The 24,045-nt window shown below is 35.3% G+C and overlaps 1 protein-coding gene across 35 annotated transcripts in view; it reads right to left on the bottom strand.

Annotated features, from left to right (window-relative positions):
* Positions 1-24,045, bottom strand: part of para (sodium voltage-gated channel paralytic) — a 69,518-nt gene that overhangs the window by 12,660 nt on the left and 32,813 nt on the right. For 2 of the 35 annotated variants that reach the window (XM_076621743.1, XM_076621726.1), the window contains 19 exons: positions 22,348-22,439; positions 21,424-21,636; positions 20,835-20,895; positions 20,434-20,743; positions 19,904-20,185; positions 17,765-17,821; positions 15,421-15,852; positions 14,849-14,942; positions 14,675-14,743; positions 12,497-12,747; positions 12,152-12,325; positions 11,582-11,932; positions 10,331-10,565; positions 8,266-8,397; positions 7,594-7,723; positions 7,344-7,468; positions 6,723-6,985; positions 6,397-6,570; positions 2,846-2,968 (listed from right to left, as the gene is read on the bottom strand). In XM_076621743.1, the coding sequence (XP_076477858.1) occupies positions 2,846-2,968; positions 6,397-6,570; positions 6,723-6,985; positions 7,344-7,468; positions 7,594-7,723; positions 8,266-8,397; positions 10,331-10,565; positions 11,582-11,932; positions 12,152-12,325; positions 12,497-12,747; positions 14,675-14,743; positions 14,849-14,942; positions 15,421-15,852; positions 17,765-17,821; positions 19,904-20,185; positions 20,434-20,743; positions 20,835-20,895; positions 21,424-21,636; positions 22,348-22,439 (3,568 nt within the window). Of the gene's footprint in view, positions 1-2,845; positions 2,969-5,469; positions 5,593-6,396; positions 6,571-6,722; positions 6,986-7,343; positions 7,469-7,593; positions 7,727-8,265; positions 8,398-10,330; positions 10,566-11,581; positions 11,933-12,151; positions 12,326-12,496; positions 12,772-14,674; positions 14,744-14,848; positions 14,943-15,420; positions 15,853-17,764; positions 17,822-19,903; positions 20,186-20,433; positions 20,744-20,834; positions 20,896-21,423; positions 21,637-22,347; positions 22,440-24,045 lie in introns of all 35 variants that reach the window. The other 33 variants (XM_076621742.1, XM_076621728.1, XM_076621737.1 and 30 more) reach the window with 24 other exon arrangements.

The following is a 24,045-nucleotide window of genomic DNA, read 5'->3' on the forward strand; positions in this document are numbered from 1 at the left end:
TCACAAGTCTCCAGACAAATTCAGACAGACAAAGAGAAAAAAAGAATTCAAAAAGAAAAAAAGAAAAAAAAAGTAGAAGAGGAAGAATCACGGCGAACACAAGGAGTGCCTCTGCGTTCACGAAGTATAATATTCGCGAACCTCATGGAAATCAATAGACTTGTGAGACAAATTAAGAAGGAACAAAGTATCGCTTTGCCTGATCATTGATCGATGTGACGTATGGTGCATACTTAACGTTGCTTCGAGATCACGACTACAAGTGTGCACATAGAATATTCACACGAGAAATAAACGAAAGCCAGCAGCAAGTGACGCACAAAGCATGTAACAGCGAGACATTCCATTCGATATATTCGATGCGTTTTGGCGTGCGAAAATTTTTAGCGTTCCTCAGCGGCAAGCAACAATCCCATGCAGAAATAGAAATAATATATAATATATATAATATATATACTATCACATAGTAGGTTCGTAGATTTTACGTGTTTATATATTATATATAATATATATATATATGTATTTATACATTTATATAGGTAGACAGATTATGCTGAAAATTAGTAGCTACGAACTACTGTATAATAAGATAGGGTAAGATAGTGTCAGGGCGTGGGCATGACAGTAACTCTACGCCCAGTATCTCAGCGACCTTGTATTACAGTTATGTAGAATCATTTTATGTCTGTAATGAGATATATAAACTGTTAAATTCATCCGAGAATGGTAAGTTACTAGTATGTTTGATGTAGGTATATAATACGTGTGTTGTTCGAGTATGTTGAGACCAGCTGTTTTCTAAATGAGGCACGTTTGTTTCAGGCTCGTTGAATTTCACAATAAGTATCTAAATACACCGCCGTTCGTAAATCTTGTCTAAGCTTGTCATGGTTATTTTATTACTTACTAATTGAAAATGATTTAATCGAAGGATACGTTCCCGAGCTGTTCGATTTATTATCTGTCGACATCTATGCAGACAGGGTCATCGCCTATGCAGGCGTTGATATCGCCGAGTTGATATTTCCGTGGTTTTCTATGGAAGTTGTTAGGCTGATGAAGAGTAGAGTCCTTGATATTTTTCTTATTTCTTCGATAATTCAAATAATAACGAGTAATCGTAGATGGTAAAATTTGTTTGAAACGATAATTTAAAAATATATAGTTTCCAGACTTTTCTACCAGATACACGTGCGAACATATCGTATGGAAAATAAGAATATAATATAACCGTGACCGAAGCAATTCTGCTTATCTTCTTTTTCACTAATTTCTTGTTATTTGCATTTCTTAAATGACTTTTTTTACAAAGTATTTAGAAGCCTATATGTTCATACGGTATATTCTTTCGTTTCTTTATTACTTTGTTTTAGCACCGTTTGCTGGAAAAACACTTGGGACACTTTGTACGTGAAATGAATACAAATCTATTGTCGTATGTTTTTTCAAGCGCCCGTTTCGTCTTCACTCAGAATTGAGAATCTATTTCACGTTTTTGCCTGGATTTCCTTTCAAATAGTACGTAATTGATGTTTGAAATATCTGCAAAGTATTAGCCGTATCTTCTAAAGATATAAAGAACGTTTTATAAATTAGAACGCGAAAGACGCGAGAATGTCTTGGAAATCATTAATCGTTCTCGCTATTTTGTAGAAATTATATAAACAGAGTGTTGTCTCGAATTTACGAGAAGCGTTCGTCGGTCCAAAATTTACGAACAGCAGCGTACGTGTGTCTCTAAGGTGCATATCTCGCGAGAATTATTCAATAAAGAACGAGTCTACGTGCCGTTCAAACATTCGCAGTTTTAAGCTCAAGTGCATTCGCGATCGCCCTACTTATGTTCACGTGCAAAAGGAATCGAGTCTTCGACACGGCGAGACCGAAGAGTTGTTTCGTTAATTTTTCGAACAACTAACAACAAAGTAAGTAACTATATTTTAATGCAACAAAACTAAACAAAATATTCCGTGTCATATGAAACTCAAATCGGCCTCTTTGTCGATTCTCGCCATGAAAGAAAAACGGTGCCGCCGTTAAACTGATTTTCTTCCTAATTTTTTTTTTTTTTTTTTGTACATACTCATTTATTATTTTATTTGTTATTTTTATTATCATTATTATTTCATAAATGCGATCTTTAATTTTCTTCTAATTATTTTCGACAATTTTCTTGAACTACTGATATTGATAATTCTGTTAGAACGGCTAATAATCTTATTCGTTCTAGATAATTCGACGGCACCGAGAAAATTCAAATTGAAAATCTGGACGAATCGAAAATTGTCAACAAAGTTGGGCATTGTTCAATCAACGTAAGTCATAGCGTTAATTACCTAATGTTGATACTTTCGAAGAACGAATTTGCAAAATCTGCAAGCCACTTTCGTTGTTACTTAATTATTTTAATCATTATTTTGGTATTCTTATCGCAAATAACTTGGAATAGCAAATATAGCAAGTCGAACATTCTCAGACAAGAGTCTCGCTATACTCTGCTTTTGATTCGACAAACCTTAACCGTATAGTTCTATCTTTGTTATTTGCTTCCTCTGGTACAATTACCCTCTAGTACGATAATCCAACATATTAAACAACAAATAACAAGTACATTCTTCGCAAGAAATTTCTAATTAGACAGTTCTAGATTACTCGTTTGTCATAGCAGAGATACTATTTCGTCTAAAACTATCGTTACATCAAAATTATCCTACGATCGCGATATTTCTAACGACGTATGCCCAACTCGGAAGCTCGATTCGCCCGCTAAAGAGAATGATCGATTCGGTCGGGAACATAATAAGAAAGTAATCGGCAAGGTCTGCTGAGACTGTGGGCTACATACCCGCATTCCCTGCATTCTAGACATCGCCCTGAGTGGCCTTAGGGCCCTTAGGGTCCTCATTGTTTTGAAGGCTTGGATCCCGCCAGCGCCACAGAGCGACGCTACGAAGTTAATGAGTGACACCTGCGAGCGAGAAACGAGAGCGGATCACAGCAACAGGTAGACAGGCTACTCGCGATACGAATTCATCATCATAATCATAATCATAATCATAATCATAATCATAATCATAATCATCATCATTATCATTATCATAATCAATAATCATTTCCAAACTTTCAAATACTAGAAAAATTTTAAGAGATAAGTAGAAACGGAAGAATAGAGAAAGAGAAGAAAATAGATAGCTAAAGAAAGGGTTAGGAGGAAGTAGAGGTTGTTGGTTGACCGTCGACGCGTCAATTCGTGTTTTGTATGGTTTTAGTTTCATGTCTTATTTCTCTTTTTTTTCTTTTTTTTTTTTTGTTTTGTTTTTTCTGATCTCTCGATTTCCCGTCGATGGATCGAGGAGTCCATTGAAGCGGATTAAAGTAACACAGGAGTCCGTCCCATCTGTGGAAATCGTTCCATTTAAATAGTGTATGATACACATCGTAGATACAACAAATATCCAGAGCAGGGGGACGAAGACATTGAGAGAAACCAGATATGGCACACGTAGCGGTTCACAGTGAACAGAGAATGGACGTCGTGTCACCCCTGTTTGCGTACAATCCTTCGCTAAAAGGATGCTTTCAAATACGTTACTGCGTTCTATTTGGCAATATCGTGGTTGCAAAAGGGAATTTTGTTGCGATTCTAGGAATTTCGAGGAAATTAAAACGTACAGAGTATTACGATAAGCTAATTTCTTCTAAGTTACGTAAGTGTTTATTTATCTGAAAGACGCGGTTGTACGCATACAGACGAGAACGACCGACAATGCAGAGAGCAATGAATGAGTTGATGAGAGATGTTTTCGGTTGCGAGCATGATAATCGGCTTCGTCCTGAAACAGATGAAAAGGTTCGTCATACCAGCAGTAACGACGCGCTAGGTACCAATTTTATATCGTCTCACCATTCGATATATTCTGATTGTTAAGAAGAATCTCGCAATTAGAAAAGTACTTTGCACTTTCTTTCGATAGTTCGATAAAAGAATTAATTGACGTAGATGTAGAAGGTTTCTCTTCTTTCTAACAAAGCAATTTGTTATTGCCACATATTTTCGTATTATTGATAGATATTCTAATAATAATATTCTACGTAATTTTTTAAATACGATCGTTGTTTCAGATTTGTGGGTGAAAAATTATATTCGTAATGAGAATTCAGATTATTTCTTCATTGTAACATCAATTAAACTGGTACCGTGGTGCGTTGTAACGTTGAAAAATCAAAATCCTGATGATCAAATTCCAAAATTACACGCGCATAATATATTACGTAGTACACACGCGTACATGAACACACAAGGAAGATTGTACATTACACACAAAGCAATATAATATGTATATGTATATAATGTATATATATATATAGTTTATATGTATAGATACACTGTACTTTGCACAACGATCACTGTGCCAAAAAAGACTGTTTAGGAAAGGCGTACATCGGCAGTAGCTAGTACGACAAAAACTCCAATATCAGTGCAGACACCAAGTAGAGACACCAGTGTACCTCTGCACACCGGAAAGCACACCACAGAGTACAAGGCTACGATCACTGTAGCGATCATGTCCTCTCTCGTCACTTTTCCCTCGGTTTTTACTTATTGTTCCCTTCTTTCTTTCTAATCGCTTTTTTTCAGTTTTCTTTTTTGTCCTATCGACTCATTAAAAAACCAAAACCTCAGAACAAACGTGACGGATTGAAGATGAAAAAATTAATTTTTAAAAATACTACCATTAGATATTCATTTGTTTAAAAAGGTTTATAAATTTTGGGAAAGTACGAAGACATTATCATTCAAATAATACTACGAGGATTAATGACTAATAGTAATATTATTAATTCTTTATTTATTACTATTACGTTGAGCAGTAAGACCACTCTTCGTGTTATTGAAACAGCACGTTAAGTGTTGTTACTTTATAGAATAAAATCTGTCAAAAGAAGTATGCAACCTCTTTATTGGTTTTCTCTATAGATTTATATTTCTATTGGTAAAATTCAGATACGATTTTTCAACAATTTTTATAAATCAAACGTATATACTAGTGAAAGGTGAATGAACTTATTACTCGACTCAATAGTAACAAATTATGTACAAGAGAAAATGATCTGATTATAAAAGGAGCACTACTTACTCTTATAATATTATTTAAATAACAATGTCTCCTATTCAAATTAAAATTCTCCAAAAATACCATAGAAAGTTGCTCGATACCGTCGCAAAGATTAATTTCTTTTAAACTGCAAAAATTAAAAAGGAAAAGTAAATGAACAAGCCCAAAAATTGCAACAAAGTTACACTTAAATTCCACAAAAAATATTCTGTACACTATATTTTAATTTCGTAAAATGATAAAATAATAATCCGTCAGATTTGCACGATCATACAAAGGTCGTCGTATCACCGGATGAGGCTGCTCTTTCTCGGTTTTTTTTTTTTTTGCTTCTCGTCGACCGATGACTTACTCTCATGCCCTCCCATCGTGACACGGCTCGTAAAGGCCTCAAGGCCCTCAGTGTTCTCATGGAACGGAAGGCCGGGATGTCGGCGGCGCCTGCCCAGATGGCGCCCAAGTTGATCAGTGAGAGCTATCATCATCATCAAATATCGATCAGATGGAACGTGACACATGACACATGAGATATACGTTATTATACGTAGACGAGTTTGTACTACAGTAATCCACCACGAGGGAGTTTCCATGCTGAGCTCTTCCGCTTTGTGAACTGACTTTTTGGGTGGTTGGGAGAAGGAGAAGAAGAAGAAGGTGGAGGGCACACTTCGTCATTCAGAGAAACTTGAAGATGGGGAACTTTTGTTTCTTTTTTGTTTTTTGGAACAAGTTTACAAAATCTTTGATTCCTGGAAGAAATCTCAAGCGTTGCATGCATTTAAAGAAAGTTTCTTTCAGAGTTTCTGTTTTCTTGTATTTAAAGACTCCTCATCCTCTCTCTAATCACTTTGATATCCTTGTCTTATACAAAGTTGCTAAGACGATTGTTCAAGGTATAACGGACTTTGTATAAGAGATTCTTCTATGGATTTTATTGTAAGCTTGTTTCTGGTTGGGGAACGTAAACGAGGTTTAGCTGTGATATGAACTAAATTATTAAGTAGATTAGAGACATTTTATAAAAATATGAATTATAAAAGTATTTCCTTTTTGCGTTAAAAATAGAAATTAAAGACACTATCTTTTGGAGATAATCTAATATAACATCCTTCATGTGAGTAATCGTTATCTTATTAACTTATTTTATAAAAAATCTGAATAGAAATTATTAGACATCTTTTCTTATTATCCTTTTTCTCTTGAACGAGAGATTACGCACATTTAGATCGTAAAACTACATGAGATATATAAGAGAATTATCTGAATAAATATGACTTACCATGACAATGATGAAATCAAGCCAGCACCAAGCGTTCGTGAAGTACTTTTTGAAGCCGAGAGCCAACCATTTGATTAACATTTCGAGGAAGAAAATCACAGTAAATATTCGGTCCATGTAGTATAAGATATCTTGCAGAATGGGTCGTTGTTGAAGATGCACATCTTCCAAGGCCTAAACATCACACAGCGCATTTTCAATTATAATCTTTAAAATTCATGAAGTAAAAGAATATAATCAGATGATAATAAAACAATAATAAAAAATAATTTAAAAAAAGACAATAAAGACAACAAAGAAGAATGAGATGTATGAAATGTACTTACGAGAGCCATACTACTCAAAAGGATCATCAAAATGACGGCAGTCTCAAAATACTTGTTCTCAATTAGTTGGAAGGTCTTCAGTCTCAAATTGGCCCAACCCTGCCAAAATGGAGCGTCATCGTCACCAGCTAAGAACGGGAATTTCTTGTAACAATTTTCTGGACAACAGTCAGCCGGATAGTCGGATTCGATGGGATCTTCGTCTGCTTGGATAATTGCATCCCCCAGGACGCCTTCTCCCTCCTCTCCCTCTTCTCCAAGATCTTGGAAACATAAATTTTCGTTTTAAAAGGAACAATAATGATCATAATAATTATAACGATTAATGAAATATTGGCCAGATTGGTAAGTAAGTATGTATTTATTTAGAAAATTATTAATTACTAGACTGTGAATGTCTATGCATTTATGAAGAATTTAAAAACGTACAAATGCACAGAATGCATATAATATGTGAAGATATATGAAACATTGAAAATATACTCCAAATATACAGTAGAATGTAACGAAATAAGTATTCTGTTTACTCAGTTGTGTTGGTAAAAATATGAATTTGCATAAACATCGAATTACTAATTATCTGTACTTAGTATATTATTTTAGAACATTTCAATATCTTACCCTCTTCTTGTTCCAGGTCTTCTTTACTCGCATCCTTCTTTTCTTCCCCATCCAACGAGTCCATACTTCCCTTATGACTCTCGTCCTTGAACGCTCTATTCTTGTGGCTGCCATATGATTTATTACTGCACAAAGGGTACCAGAAAAAAAGAAAGAAGAGACGAACACGTATGTAATCAACTCAATTTTCCACCGAAAGAATGATCTTCAACGATAACTGACAATAACTAAAATCTAAAAATAAATTCACCTGATGGTATCTTCCTCGTTCTGATTAATATAATCGTTGTCCAGCCTGTAGTCACGATGGTTTATCGAATTTGCTATAACTTTGCTGTTGTTCATGCACAGTTTACCCTTCTTCAATTTATTCTTTAGGTCTCCTTTGAAAAAATAAATATTGCCTCACTTAATTGTCAACAAAATTATCAACAAAAATTAGCGAATACTATTCACGATAAACTTAACTCCTTTTCATTGAAGGCTGAATCATTGTTATTACGATGATCGAACATTTTATTCTTCAGGGTAAAGCGAACAGAAAATAAAATAAAAATCTTTTCGTTCTCAAAGGATGCGATTAATCCTTCTTCTAATAAATTAGAAGATTTTTTTTTTTAAATAGTATAATAATATATCCTATTCTATATTTTCTATTGTATCATGTATATACATGTATATCATGTTGTAATTACAGATGTTCTCCAACAGAAGTTATGCGATGACCTAATAGTCTGATAGAATATTAGTACGTAAATGTAACTTTCAATTATAAAATAATAAACATGAAATATCTGTACGAGTCAAAATTGATTCAGCCTTCACCCTGCAGGGGTTTAACACTTGAAAAAATTGAGTAGAATCGAAGAAAAATGCTGGATGACTGGTTCGAGGAAATATTCGTTTTCCTCGATACGCTTACCATGGATGGTAAATTCCATTCCATCTCCGATAGCAACTTCGAGTTGGTTTATCTCCTTGGCACTCTTTTTATCTCTATACGCATCCAGCTCGCCATCTGCAAGATCTAGGTCCCCATCGCGATCAATTCCATCTGCACAGTCATATAAAATCTCTAACCCGCCCTTATCAGAATCATTTCGTCAAAAAATATTTCTCTGTATCGGACAGAGTAACTGACGTGATTTTCATCGAGTAACCAATTCGTAAACTATGAAATCGTCGATTCTCTATCGTCGATCCGAAAATATTTAAGAAGAAGAAAAAAAAATAGAAAAAATATTCTACTCTATTTTGATCTTTCTTTTCTTTTTTTTTTTTTTTCTTAATAGAATTTTTGTTTCGTCGTTTCTGTTCATGCAATATTCTCATGTCTAGCCTCGTTACGACGCTGTACTAATTGTAAGATGCTATAATTAAACGACGGTGTACAAGTGTGACTAATTTTAATACGCGATACATGATGGATTATATTGTAGTTTAATTGTTAGTATTTAATATTAGGTCAGAATCGAAGAAGGTATAATTGTATTTTTCTTTTCCTTTGTTGCAAAATATTAATAATAAGCAGAAGTTGTAAAACAGAAGAAAATACAACACTCTTTTGCTTGAAAACATAATGCAAAAATTTACGAGCAATTAATTTACGTAAATTGTAATAGAATTTTGATTTGTAACGTTCGTTGTTATATTATATGATTGGCTTTATATACAGGGTGTCGTAAAATAAAGTCACATAAAATGATTATCGAATAGTAAGTCGTATAGAGTTGACATCTTCCTTTCAATACTATTGAAAATATAATCTCCAGTTTTGTTATATAGATATAACATTTCAAATAATATTACCACACGTTATTAGTAATTTAATATTGTCATTTGATATTCTTGCGATATTAGTAGAAAAATTTCTTTACATGTAACACGGAAACAAGTGTGACAATAAAATAAATGACATTTTACAGGTAAAGCCACTTTTAAGGAAGGAAAATTGACATAATCTATAATTCGTCAATTTAAAAACCACGTAACTACTATTGGAATTATTATGTAAAAGAGATCAAATCACATATAAAGTATAGCAATTAAACGATTCATATATGTAATTTATCAATCATCTAATTAATTATTGATTATCATATACGAACTGTAGAGTTTGGTTCATACGCATTAATTTTTATGATTCGTACATTGTATGGTCTATGAACTCTTCTCTTTTTCTATATTTTTTCCTACTAATAAATATTTAGTGAAAATTATTTTGAGACACCCAGTATATAATTCGAGACCATTTTCTGGATCTCAATAATATTCATTGCATATTTGCGATTAATCTAGATTTTTTACCACACAATCTCTGAAAGTCAGATCAATCCAAATGTATCGCGCGATGCTGCAAAATCTACACTCGATCTTATTCGATAATTTTCAAGCGATGATTGATTTTATCGGGAGATGAGACGTTTACTTTCTCCAACGTGAAAATAATAGGCAAAGCAACGTATAACTGCCAGGCTAATCAGCGAAGCAAAAATTAATCTATCCTATTCCTGTCCTCTTTATTCTCTTTCCCTTTCTCTCGCTCTCTTTCTCTCCGTCATTTTTAATTCGTGGAAGAAACGTAGAAAAATAGCGAACCGATTGAAAACTCTGCATTAAAAAGATAAAAGAAAAGAAGAGGGTCACCAGTCAATGTATTCTGTCGTTTGTCGCGAACAAATTAGAAAAAAAAAAAAGAAAAGATTGTAATAATTAAAAAGCACCAAATCTAAAAGAGATCAATAAAATATTAAAAAGAAAAGGATCGATCTCGCTAACTATTTTCGCGCTGTTTTCCTCCTTTTCGTAATTCTCCATTTTAATAAAGGAACATTTCTTTTTGTCCGTTTCGTCGACTGGCAGCGAAATAAAAGTACTTAAAGAAATAAAATAGTTGTTCTTTTTTCGTTTAAAGTGAAAAGCAGAACTGAAAAACAGTGCCACGAACTACACAGCGCACACAGCAAGCGATCTGATTGGATATAAACCTTCTTTCCAACTGTTGGACGGTCCCTCACCTGGCGCCTGATCGGATATCTGATTGGTGAGTTTGGCTCGCATCATTTTAGCAAGATAAAGGACATTTCGCTTGATCCACTTAATAAATCGTGCTATTCGATCGATCGCCTCCGCGATCTTGTTCGTATCGTTGTCCGCGGTCGGCGCCGATAGATTCGACGAACCGAAGTTGCTCAGCAACAAAGCCAAGAAGAGATTCAGCACCTGTTCGTTTGCACATCAAACAATTTTCATTTCGTCTCGGGCTCGCGCCTTGTTTCTATCTTTAGATGATAAGGAAGACTATTGGTTTAGTCGATATGATGTTTTAAGAAAGGAAGTGGCAGCTAAACTTTTAAGGTTTAATCTTTAGGGTTGACCGTGTTAAAATAGGAAGATTGAAGGGTCGTTTTTTGATAAAGGAAGTAGGATTCTATTTAGGGAATTCTAAGTTAAACGTATTGGAAAATAATATTGAAAGATACTTTGATTTTGAAAATGAATGTGCTTTAAGGCGTTTATGTTAAATTTAAGAAATTATACAAGAGCTTGATCTTGATAAAGAATGTAGAATCCTTTTGCGAAGGATGTCGGTAAATGCGTTGGAAAATACGTACATGTTCTTTATGAAGGAAGCGAAGGATTCTTTGGTTTGAGAATGGATGTGTAACTTAATTTTTCAGAATGAAGTATTAAATTCGAAACACCAAATAATTGGAAGAATCTAATCTTTTGATAAGGATATGTTGAAAAGAGATAGAATTGAATTTCTAGAACATATTTTGAAAATGTATGTATGTTGAATTGAAGAAATTGAAAAAAGGAAAAACGAGAAGAAGGTGAAGAATATCGTAAGGAAGGCGAATAATGATTTAAAAGATCTAGTTTGCTAGGACACTAATATGAAGAATTAATGACTTTTCTTAAAGATGAAATTTCAGATCTGCTTGAAAAAATACAGTGTCGTTGCCGATTCTTTGTTAGTAAATTTCTTTTCCTCGGTCTTCAGTTTTTTCAGTTCAACATACTTTGTAAGATTAAGCCTGAAACTAGAAATTCGTGAGCAGTTACAAACGTTACAAATTATCACTGAAAATAAGCTTCCATATAATTTATTAGGCCTCGTTTAAGAATTAATAAGAAGAAAATAGAAGGATATTAGACAAACCTTGTGAAGAGTAATTTAATAATTGAAAGTAATTTAGTATCAGTTACGAGTAAGGCTCGTTAAATATACTTACAACCAGATTACCGATGACAACAGTAGCCAGAAAGAATGGTATGCAAGAGACGTCTCCCACAAGCATACAATCCCACATAGACTCGATCCACTCTCCGCAGAGTACGCGAAACACGATCATGAACGAATGCATAAAATCGGTGAAATTCCATCTCGGTAGATCTCCATCGGGGAACCGATCAACGTTGTCCGTATAGTTCTTTCCAAACAGTTGCATACCCATCACGGCGAAAATGAAGATGATGATACATAACACGAACGTCAGGTTACCCAGCGCGCCTACTGTTCTGCCCATGATGGAAATTAGCAGATTCAACGTAGGCCACGACTTCGCCAGTTTGAACACTCTTAACTGGAAACAGAATGATTATCCAGTACTTTTTATTATAATTTGTTAAATGAAAGTAAAAAGAAAAACATAATAGATTCTTCATTATTCTTATTATTCGCATTATACAATATATTATTTGTTTTTTTTTCTTTATCTATCTAAAAATAGATGCTCGGTATTTTCAGGATATTTTATACCGAAATTGCTTTACAAATAATACAAATACATGAAATGACTTACCAATCTGAACGATCGCAATACGGAGAGACCCTGGACACCTTCTAATCCCAACTCCAGAAGCGAAAGAGCGACGATAATGAAGTCGAAAATATTCCATCCTTCTTGAAAGTAATATTTCGGACTCATTGCTATGAGTTTCAGCGTTGCCTCGATACCGAATGTTGCCGTGAAGAACTACAAATATAAAAAAAGAATAATATTATAAGCGGACAACGATATTATTCGTCTAAAGGATCAAGAATAAAATAATCTCTTCAAAATTACAAAATATCTAAATAGGTACTTTATAAACGAATTAAAATTTTGTTACACATAGGATATATTATTAAAAGCCATGTTACTTACGTAGTTTCCTGTCTTGAGCACTTTTTCCATATCCTTGTCCATATCGTGATGATCGAGCGCCATGAACAATGTATTGACGACGATACAAAGGGTGATGAACAACTCTACGAATGGATCGAACACCACAAGAGACACGTATTTTTGAAACTCAAGCCACAACCAGCAACAATCCCACACGCAGAAGATATCGATGCAACGCAGCACCGCGGCCAACAATTTGTCCTTAAACTTTGGCCCTTCTTCATCGTCGTCTGTCGGAAAGTAATAGGTCGAAACTGTAACGCGTGTTAGTAATTTTGTCTGGCACCACTCTTTTTGGGGAAAGAGGTTTTCTCGTTCTTTCTCAAGCTTGCATAGTCTTTTATTATACATTCCTTTTGTTTTCTTTATATATTCTTTTTAGCTCATTAGACCACAGATTATCAAATACGAGAAACAGGCAGGCGTGTATATATATCATAGCAAAACAGAACCAGAAACGAAAGGAAAAGAAGAAAATTCAGAATACAGGAACACTACAGACCTTTCCTGAAAGCAAAGAAAATGAGAAGAGAAAATAAAAATGGTGCGCATTCAAAGCGTTTTACGTGAATGTGCAGGCAGCAAGAACACGCGCAGCCCAAAAGCTGTGTGCAAGAGTGTTGTAAACAGAAAAATCGAAGCGGCCAAGTGGAGAATAAAAGTGCTGCATGAGTTGCTATGCGGAAGAAAGGGATGAGAACGAGTTCAAATAAAATTCTTGGACGTTCAAAATGCAATTAATCCTCGGTTGGTGGAACATAATACTGATAGAATGGAATAAATTGAATTTTAAGAAATTAGGATAAAAGAAACGTGCTATATATAATTTTCAAAAGACCTACTCAAATTCACGAACGTAATCTCCTCTTTAAAATACGGATGATCGTTCAAAAATTCAATCTTCTCTTTAAAATATCTTTCCAAATATTAAATCTCTTTTTTTTGCGACAATTTTAATAAAAACCTCATTCAACTATAAAAATCATAAAAAAACGTGAACACCATTAAGTATACACAGGAATAAAATCTCAATTGCAACAAAGAATAATTACAAATAACAGGAATAAAAGAATCTGGAGGGAAAAATTGAACGTGATAAAAACAATTGATCTGATTGGATTCTTTTAGACGTTGCTGTATTGGCTTTTGCAAGAACCTAAGGTCAATGTGCGATAATGCTGCTTGGTGTTCTCGCTAGTAACGTCACTTTAGAAGCGCTAATCGCATTTTCTAGAGCACTGAGTGTCGATGATACGGCGAATGATAGTAATCATCGCTCGATGAAGCTTTCTGATTCTACATTCTTCATTGTGCAACGCAGGTAAACGCGGTGGTGCCCTCGAAGCGAGTGCCTTCGCGAAAAAATACTATGGTAAAATTAAAGTTTCGCTGCAGTGTACGTCGGTGATCGGACGAGGAGCTGAGGCGAAATCCAGGCACGAAGCGACCAGGACCGTGTAGCTGCAGCGAGGATGTTTAATCTGTGTCGTATACATCAGGAAACAAACTCTGTTTCCCCAAAAGAAACTATCACAAACGGTTCTCATCTATATTCGTTTCTTTCTTTTTTTCGCTTTTCTGTTTCATTTATCCATCCAAGTGTTCGAGGGCTTACGCACTGCAATTATTTCGATGAATTTATTTATTACGATTTAGAAGATTATTTGTATCGTGTATCTGTGAATTCTATCTTTTATATTTCATACATTTTTCCTTTAAATTTTTGTAAGACGATAACAAAAAATGGAACTTATTAGGACCAACGGGAATTATACCATGCACTGTAATACACTGTGGTATTAATACAATAACCAATAATGAATAAAATAAAAATAATTCGTTGGTTATTTCGATATAAGAGAGTCTGGACGTAATTATACATTGAAATTAAATAATAGAAAAAAAAGAGAGATACAGATAGATGTATATAACGTATATAACGTATGTAGGAGTCGGTCTACTATGTACAAGGCGCTCAGACAAAAATCTTCAGCACTGAATATCAATGGAGAAAAACTGTACAAGAGTCTTAACAACGGTGTACATCAAAATGACAGGATGCTCATCACACAAGAGATACACATCTGTGATAAAGGGTGATAGAAAACTGTAAGAAAGAAGAGTAATGTGAGCGAAGGAGCTGAAACTCGACATTACCTCCTTGCTCCGGTGTTCTGCTCTGTCGACCCGCGGCCTGCTCTATGATATCGTTCAGCACCATCACGTCTGCAAGAAAAAACGACACATTATGTTTTCTCCAGAGAAAAGTTGTTTATCGAATATGCAAAATAACTATCGTTAAATTATTGTGTTTTTCTTAAATGAATTTACCTTTCATATCAACTACGGCATGTTGTTGTGAAGGCTCTATAAACGGATTGTCTTGTTGCTTTGCCTTGCCCATGGGATCTTCTAGATCACCCTCCTGAACATAAAATAAAATCTTTATTCCTTCGTCAGAATTTTTCCGTAATATATAATCAATTAGAAAATCTATTCGACAAGTGTACTGAAGGATGTTCAGCTTTAAGGAAAAAGAAGATGGATATTACTATTCGACGTTTATAAAACACAGAGACAAATAAATATTAATACAACGATGAACGAACAAATAAAATAATAAGGAAGTGAAGATAAATAGCAAATGAACTAAAACTAAAACCTTCTAAATTATATTTACTAAATTAACGAAGCCTTATCCTGTAATTGGATAAAATATTCATTCTCTCTCATATGTATATACAGCAACATAAAACAACATAGAAATAAAGAAAGCATTTTATTCGTGTATACTGTCAAACACCATCGCCTAAACACAGCTCATAGACAAAAACCCCTTAATCGTCCCCATCGTATTCCATCATTTGAAATTAGTACAAGCCCCCCAAAAATCGCCTACTCACGTAATGGTACTTCTGATTAGAATCCGTGAAATGGCCATTCACGGATGGTGGCCTGACAGATCTGATTCTCAGCTGGCTCTCCTTCGTCATCGGTTTCCCCGCGTTTGCTATTCCACCGATCAAATCACCATGGGACGTGTACGAAAGCCGTGATGCGTGTGACGTGTACGACGAGTGCCTGGACCCAAGATTCGCGTAGTAGACGGGCACGACGATCGTGCCATTCTCCTCGGACATTGGCGTGACCGCGTTCGAGTCGTCCGCGTATGGCAGGTGTTCCTGGGCGTCGAGGAACGTCGACAGGACCAACGGCTTCCGGTCGCCTCCTGGCGGTCCGACGAAACGGCCCCGGCCATTTCTGATCGTGAACTGATGGCTACCGCGGCTGCTTCGACGGAGATTGAACGGTGAGCCAGGCAGGCTAAGACTCGCCTGAAATTACAACAAAGCGGACCACCGCTTTTCTCTCTCACTGTTCTCGAGTTTCTCTCGAAAAGCGTGGACGTCAAGGGACACACGTTTAAGGGAGCAAGGCGGGTTCCTCCTCGTTCTTTTTCCCCGTAACATTAACCCTTTGCGGCCAGGCGTCGCCATAGTTTGGGCATTTAAAATTCGTCTTCAAGGTCGGATGTCTTCGCAGTGGCCGCATTCAAAATTTCTCTTTGCACTTACTATTTGTAATTATGTAATTTCAAGGCTCGTGGATCTGTCTTTGGGCTTAGAGACTACTGTTCAAGAAGAAGAGGAATATGTCTTGAATATCGGATAGATGTTGATTGTTATTAAAGATAAATATTTATTGTCTTGAGCTTTATTTGATAGTATCGCTAGAAAAGTACGCCGACCGCAAAGGGTTAACCCTTTCGAACCTTGTGAACGCCTATGTGCGTCGAACAGAGTCCATTCTCTAATATTTGCATCTGTGCATTCGAAATGGAAGAAATTCCATTAGTTTATAAAGCGTTTAATGCGAGTTTCAGAAAGTCTGTGATCATTTTCGTTGGACAAATATATGCACAGTAATTTAAATCTTCTTTGCAATAATCGCAAAGTTTGAATTGTTCTCTTTCATAAGTTGATAGATTTACATATGTTGTAATTGATAGTTAGATCGTTCGTGATGCACTTTTGTTGCTGTACATATTATGTGGAAAAATTTAATAGTAGTTGTTGATTTTTGTATTTATTGCTCAAGTAATTCTACGCGATACGTATGCAGGATATCTTGAGAAAATCTGGTTTTCTTTTAATACTGCATACCACTATGTGAAAATCAGCTTACTTTTTCATTATTTTTCACAGTCTCCATAAAAATACCAAAAACTTATTCAGGCTACGAAGACACTCTAAGACATTCTGTCGACGTTTAATGTGTGGTATAAAAAGCAATCTGTACCGAAAGGGTTAAATCCACTCTCCTACGGGGACTCATCGACGAGTCTTCGGAGGGTCTATGAAATGAGAATGGTCGCACGAAAGCCGGTAACCATTTTTATCTGAGTTTTAATCCCTACAACGAACGTTGAACTTATGATCACCATGTTGAGATTAAGGTGGAAGCTCAATGCCTTCATGGAGAGACAAATCCTATCTGGTAATTCTGACATTGCTAATTTTATTCTTGCGAGCTTAAAGGCTACGCGAAGCTCAACATAGTATTTCAGTGGTGAAGTTCATGAATTGATATGGTAGTTTCGATGGTTCTAAAGATTGAGACAGCTCGTTAGAGAAATTCGTAACAAAGAATGTTTGAGATTCTAAAGATCTTAAATCGTACCGTACTGTGTACGAATATATTAATTCTGCAGTTGCACTTTTCGAGTGAAATCAATCCTGGACCTGCTTAAGTCCTGCTCTTTTCATAAAATGAAAAGTTGTGTTCATAAAATATGAGTTTGCAGAGATATCCACAATCTAATTAAAATATTTTTAATGAAGTTAACGATTAATAAGAGTATTCTATTTTATCTAATTTAATTAGGTATTCTACTTTGAATAAACCAATGACCACTGCATTTTTCTTTTTTAAAAATATCCTTTGAAAAATTTCCAACATTTTTAATTTTGTTCAGATCGACTTCACGGCAACGAATGCAAATAAAAAAGGAAATATATTTGTCACATAGAACATTGCACTAGTGGTCGATCGAATCTTCAAGCATTCTTGAATGACAATAATAATGGTCCTCTAATGGCAAATTTGGCGGTTTGATAAAAATCGTTCCGAACGCGTGAAACCTTCGACGATCGAATGGTGTATCGACATGAAGTTTCGGATCATGGATCCGGTACAACTATTTAGTACGTACGGTCGGCGGTGACAGACACGTCGTGACACACATACCTTCCGCAGGCTTTCCTGGTAGGCATAAGTAAACTGGCCATTAGCGGCGCGAGAGACCTTAAGAAAAAAACAAGAAAAGATATCTCCTACCAAACGGCTCGTAACGTTGTCTAATGTGTACACCAAGGAGGCACTCCATACGGATATATATGTTTATATAAATACTTGCAAAAGCGTTACATACACAGAGAAGTGATAGAGATAGAGAGATAAAAAGATAGAGCATGATGTTAACAACTGTCGTCGCAACATATCAGGGTAAAACGATGTTGATCAAATGTCGTCGTTGTTGAAACGGATGTAAGGGAGACACGAAGATCCGCGGTATCTACATAGTATAACTTGGCTATCATGGCTACTTTCGTGGTTTCATTTTATTGGTCCTTGCAGTTTGAGTTATTAGAGATTTCTGGGTCTAAAGTGTGTTTCTTTGGAATGTGAATCTGATATCTTGATACAGAGTATTTCTTGGTACCAATATTATCATACCAGTATCGATATTGCTATAAATATGATAAACTATTAATATTGGTGCCATAATGTCACTAATAGTAGTACTAAATAAAATAAAACGGATTATATTCAAGATTTTGATGAACAACAGATTCACTCTTCAGAAATACACACTTACTCTTGGAAATCTCTAACAATTTGTGTTCACGTATTTTGATATAGAATAAAATGGAAATCAAGTATCTTGCTCAACATATAATAAAATGGAAATAAAGTGTCTTACTATACATACGATGGAAATCTTATCCATCTGTCAACCTTCTTAACCATTTCTCCACCAGTAACATCTTTGATTACAGAAATGTTGAAAGCGTTAAAAGATGTTTATTGAAAACAGACCTGCATATTTTATATTGTGTGATTTATCAATCACATTCCTATTTGAACCGAAAATTCGTATCTCCTTTCTCTACTACACACATGCGTTACCATGCAAGACGGCACAGAATGAAACGTTACTTTACGTCGACGAACGATGATATCCTATTTGTAATTAACACGCGTCCGCGAGAAACCACATCGGTGATGATGAAACCAAAACGAATGCAACGCTGTCAAAAATCATCAAACACCATTCGAAACCAAGACAGAATCAGTGAAGAAAATTCAACGCAACGAAAAGCAAGGATTTCAATAAGCGTCCTAACGATTTACCAAATTTGATCATTACTTAACAATCGATTACAGTAATGTACGACAAGCATGCTACAGAGCGATAGACTTTTATGAAGGGGCTCGACTCGTCGCTTTCGAACGCTAACTTGAGCCTAAGTAGGACGTTTCCTCATCATAATTCATCAACCGTCCTTGTTTCTCAAGGCATTCTCCTTTCCATCTCCCTAAACTGCCATCAACCACACCATGATAAATCCACCATTCCTACTCAGTTTACCATCATCGGTTGACGAACGCTCAACAAGACGAATCTACGCCAACCCTGTCCTTCAAACGGCTTGCAATGCACCATTGTACATACGTAAATTGATAGAACAGAGCTGTCCACATGAGGATTCCTTCATCCTGCTCCATTTGTTACAAATTAATTCCATTGCAAATATGTTTTTTCCATTGTCTTTATGTAAATTTGTTACTCAATATATTTTGAGAATTTTGCAATTTTTAGATTTTGGAATTTTGAAAGTTTAGAGCTTCCGAAACTTTTCGATATGTGACATGGTTAATATAACGTAATACTCGATACTTGAAAAAAAAAATATGTTCTTTGCACTCTCTATGCATAGCACACTCGTCTTGTAAATTTTTCTACGCTGTAAGATTTACCCCTGAATGATGCTAATTTTCTGATATTCCTACCATAGTAACTTCAGTTCCAACACAGATGGTTAAGGATTACATAATCTCCTGTGGACAGGCCTGTAGACCATAAGAACAATCATCAAAACGTAGTTCTGTAACAAGTGGAAGGAATCGAACAAAAACCGTGTACTTTCGTAAGTTTTACCGACGAGTCGAGTCGAGATCGAACAGCCTCGCGTGAATCGCTCTCGTAGAAGCGAGGTCAAGGGGGACAAGTTCGATAACAGGAGGCAAAAGATAGTACATTACGTCAAAGGAGGATAAATCGATGGTACGAAAGAGGGAGACATCGGCCAGTCAGACACTTACAGCGCTGACTTTTCGTGGTTTAGTGGTGGCCGTGTGATTGTTGATCTGTTTCACTCTATGCTCGCTGACTGACTCGATCGAACGTATGCTCATCCTCTCCTTGTTGTTATCGTCGTTCCCTTTTTCCTGACCAACGAACAGTTCATAGCTATGACATGAGAAGTCTGACGGTGATTTGACGATCTGATCGGCGGCGGCCACCGCCGCAACGGCTGCCGCCTCCCGAGCCGCCGCCTGCGCCGCCAGCTTATTCTCTTTCGCTAGAGCTGCTTCCTCGGCTTCCTGTTACAATGCAAATACGTAAAATTTATAGTTCCATCGATTTTTGCAAGTAGATTTATTAATTATAGTTCAGAAATTGTTCTGATAAACCAACTTACAAGAGTGAATCATTTTTTTTTTGAGAACTGTATATTGATCAAGTACTTATGTTAGAAAATAGAGTTGACCCAATAGTCGATAACAGTCGATTTTTATCTCAAAAATAAATTGTTCACTTACAAAGTCATGGTTTTCTTAGGGATACGTACTCTTATGGCTTCTTCCTCGGCAGCTTCCTCTTCTTCAGCTTTCTTTTGCAACTCGTCATAAGACATCGCGACAATAGCGAGGATTAAGTTAACCAGATAAAAGGAGCCGAGGAAAATGATCACGATAAAGAACAACATATGCCATGGACCGGCCGATCTAAGAACCAGTTGATACAGATTTTCCCAATAATCTTGCGTCATCAAACGAAAAGCGGAGAGTAGAGCCCAGCCAAAGGTGTCGAAACTCGTGTAACCATAATTCGGATTTTCACCGTATCCTTGTAAACACGTGTAGCCAGGAAGGCACTGCCTACATTCAACAAATTATATTCATTAAATATGGTAACGTACAATAAATGATGTACGATAATGTAGGAATTAGAAAAAAATGGTTAAATTACCCTGCTCCAGATGAATTTCCACACAAAGGCATGTTTTTCGCCTCGTCCACGTACCAATTAGCTAAACGAAATAACAAACAAGATTAATTAGAGTTCATGAACTTCACCATATGCAGAATTATTTAGGACTTTAGTTTTTATTTAGACAAAATTTCAGACGGAACGTTCGAACGACTCTGAATGGCTGAAGAAAAACTCTTTGGAGAATTATTCATGCTTCCATGGAGCCTATTAGTAAAGAAAAGTTTCACGAAACATTGAAAACTTGCGAATATTATGCATACAGTGTAAAAAGTAATCGTCAAAAAGTAAAAAGATATCTTCAAAGAAAACGATCCAAAAATATTATATTGATAAAGATTATCTCAATTATGTTAAATCATCTCGTTATTATTTCAGTGTTTTAATATTATCCTCGATAGCGTAGATATAATAAACTACCCAATGATCGCTATAATAAACTACCCAATAATTGAAGAAAAACTCCGAAAATTATTATACTTCCATTGAAACACCTACCAATCTCTAATTTTTGAATCTTCTAATATATCAAACTGTGCAGGCAATCAACATGAAATGAATTACGTACTTTCATTGCTAACGAATCGCTCCCAGTTTTCATCGGTGAGATTGCCCCAGGAGCCGTCCTCGGGAAAGTTCTTTATACACTTTTGCGTGAGCACCCCCATGTAAATCTGGAGGCCCATCAACGCAAAGACGGAAAGAGAGAACATCGTCAGGATTATCACATCGCGCAGGTTCTTCACGGATTCTATCACAGCGCCGACAATGGTTTTCAGACCTGGCGAGCGAAACAAAAAAAAAGGGAACCAGATGGATTTGTCAGTAAATAAGCGACACTTTCGACGACGACGACGTTCAAGTGGCGGGCGTGGACGTAAACTTTCTTACGTATGTGTTCTTTTTCTTTTCTCTTTTTCTTTTTTTTTTTTTTTTATCTTAATAAAGAATACACCGCTTTTCGTTTCAGCGTGTGGAAAGAGAGAAAAAGAGAGATGATGAACTGACTGAAAAAAACAGATGGAAGGAGCTTCTTTTTTTTCTCTATTTTATTAAAAGGAGAAACATCGATGGAGGGAGAAGAGGGACGAAGGACGAGATAGGTGGCTGGCAAAAAATCATAAGGGACTTTATTTTTTTTTTTTTTTGTTTTCAGTGATCAACATTGGAAAAGTTCGATCCTTAGACGAACGTTCAATTTGGTAAAAATGATCACTGAACCGATAGTCGAGTAAAAGATGGAGGGGGCTGGCGAGCAAAAAAATGTGGCACACGAAATGGTATTATATGAAGGTATAGGGTAGCATTTTGATAAAGGATAGAGTTTGAAATAGAGAGATTTGATATTATTAACAGAGAATAGGCGTTGTCGGTGATGATGCGAGAGAATGTGTGTGTAAACAGCGAGCCGCGGCAAAAGTGTGTCTATAAAAATGAAATAGTCTCTAATAATCTGCGACTACACCCAATTGATCTATTTCTCTAAGCATACCTGGTACAATAGCGACAGTCTTCAAGGCTCGGAGGACTCGAAATGTCCTGAGAGCGGCAAGGTTGCCTAGATCTATGCCCATCGTCACATAACTGCAATACACCCGAACATCACACACATTACAGTGATACAAACAAAAAAACAAAACGATTTTATAGAAAAAAAACAGAGATAGAGAGAGAGAGAGAGAGAGAGAGAAAGAGAGAGAGAGAGACAGAGAGAGAGAAAGAATCGAAGAGAATAAGTAAAAAAGTTAAATATAATACTCAAACGATTACTCGCTACCAGATTTTTCTATTGCCTACCAAAAAACGTCTGCTTTGAAAACTGCTTGTATAATAATAATAATAATAATAATAATAATAAAAATAAAGGTATATATATATATATAAAATATATACGTTAATATATATTTTATATATATTTTACAGGTAGCTATTACTGCATGCACTCGATGTTGCTCGATATGCCACGGTATCACGGGAATGTAATTGCAAATCACGTTCTTCTCCTTCTCTTTTTTTACTGTCGTTACTTTTCTCTTTTGTTCTCTTGTTACAGTGATGGTAATAGTAGTAATAATAATAATAATAATGATGATAATAATAATAATAATAGTAGTAGTAGTAGTAGTAGTAATAGTAGTAGTAATAGTAGTAGTAGTAGTAGTAGTAGTAGTAGTAGTAATAATGACAGGATTAAATTCTAGTTTAATTAATGTGAATGGAGCATGAGAGTGATATCGTTCTCGTGATGCCGAGTCGCAAACGGATACTCGTTAATGTTGTAAGATACACGTAATTTGTCCATCTATCAACAATTACGTAATATATATGTATATGTGATATAATACGATGTATATATATGTATATATACACACACACACATATATATAATAATAATAATAATAATAATAATAATAATGTACTAAATCTACGACAATTAATAATAAATGGATTAGATCGAATCGACGTTTATATATATATATAGTATAGATATAATTACGCTATTCTAATCAACAATTACGATGATAATAAATAAATAAATAAATTAATCAATAAATACTCTGATTGTGGTAACTAGACATAATAATAATAATAATAATAATGATAATGATGATAATGTAATAATAAAAAATCTCTAATCCCTATCTAAGTAAACTAATTCATTATCTATTATATGTATATTCGATGTAATTGTGTAACAATACGTGTTAATACATAATATTGTATAATATATGTATATATCATGTATATGTAGGTATATACATATAGTATATATTTTGTATGTAATATATTGTATAGAAGTACGTGTGTGTAAGTGTGATAAAAGAGAGTTTGAAGAGTTAAGATTCGTCTCGCTACACAAATCTGTTTCTTCTTTCTTTTTTTTTTTTTTTTATTTTTGTTTCAAACAGATAGCGTTAGCCAAGGTATCTAGCAAATAAATATTATGTATTTTATATACGTATATGTATTGTATAGATAAATAAGATCTACGTTTAATAACCTGAACACATTCTAATCTTGTATACTAATTAGCGTTCTCGTGGATAAACGCTTCACTGCACCAACTCTGGTCGTACGGACGTCGACGACGTGATTCATTCAAAATCGGTCCTGTCGACGCGGTACGGCTAAGATCATCGTCATCGTGTTATACGAATCTACCCGTGGAACTAAGGGACACAGGAAAAAA

This window comes from Bombus vancouverensis, chromosome 9 (genome assembly GCF_051014615.1).
Source record: "Bombus vancouverensis nearcticus chromosome 9, iyBomVanc1_principal, whole genome shotgun sequence".
In the NCBI taxonomy this organism is placed as follows: domain Eukaryota; kingdom Metazoa; phylum Arthropoda; class Insecta; order Hymenoptera; family Apidae; genus Bombus; species Bombus vancouverensis.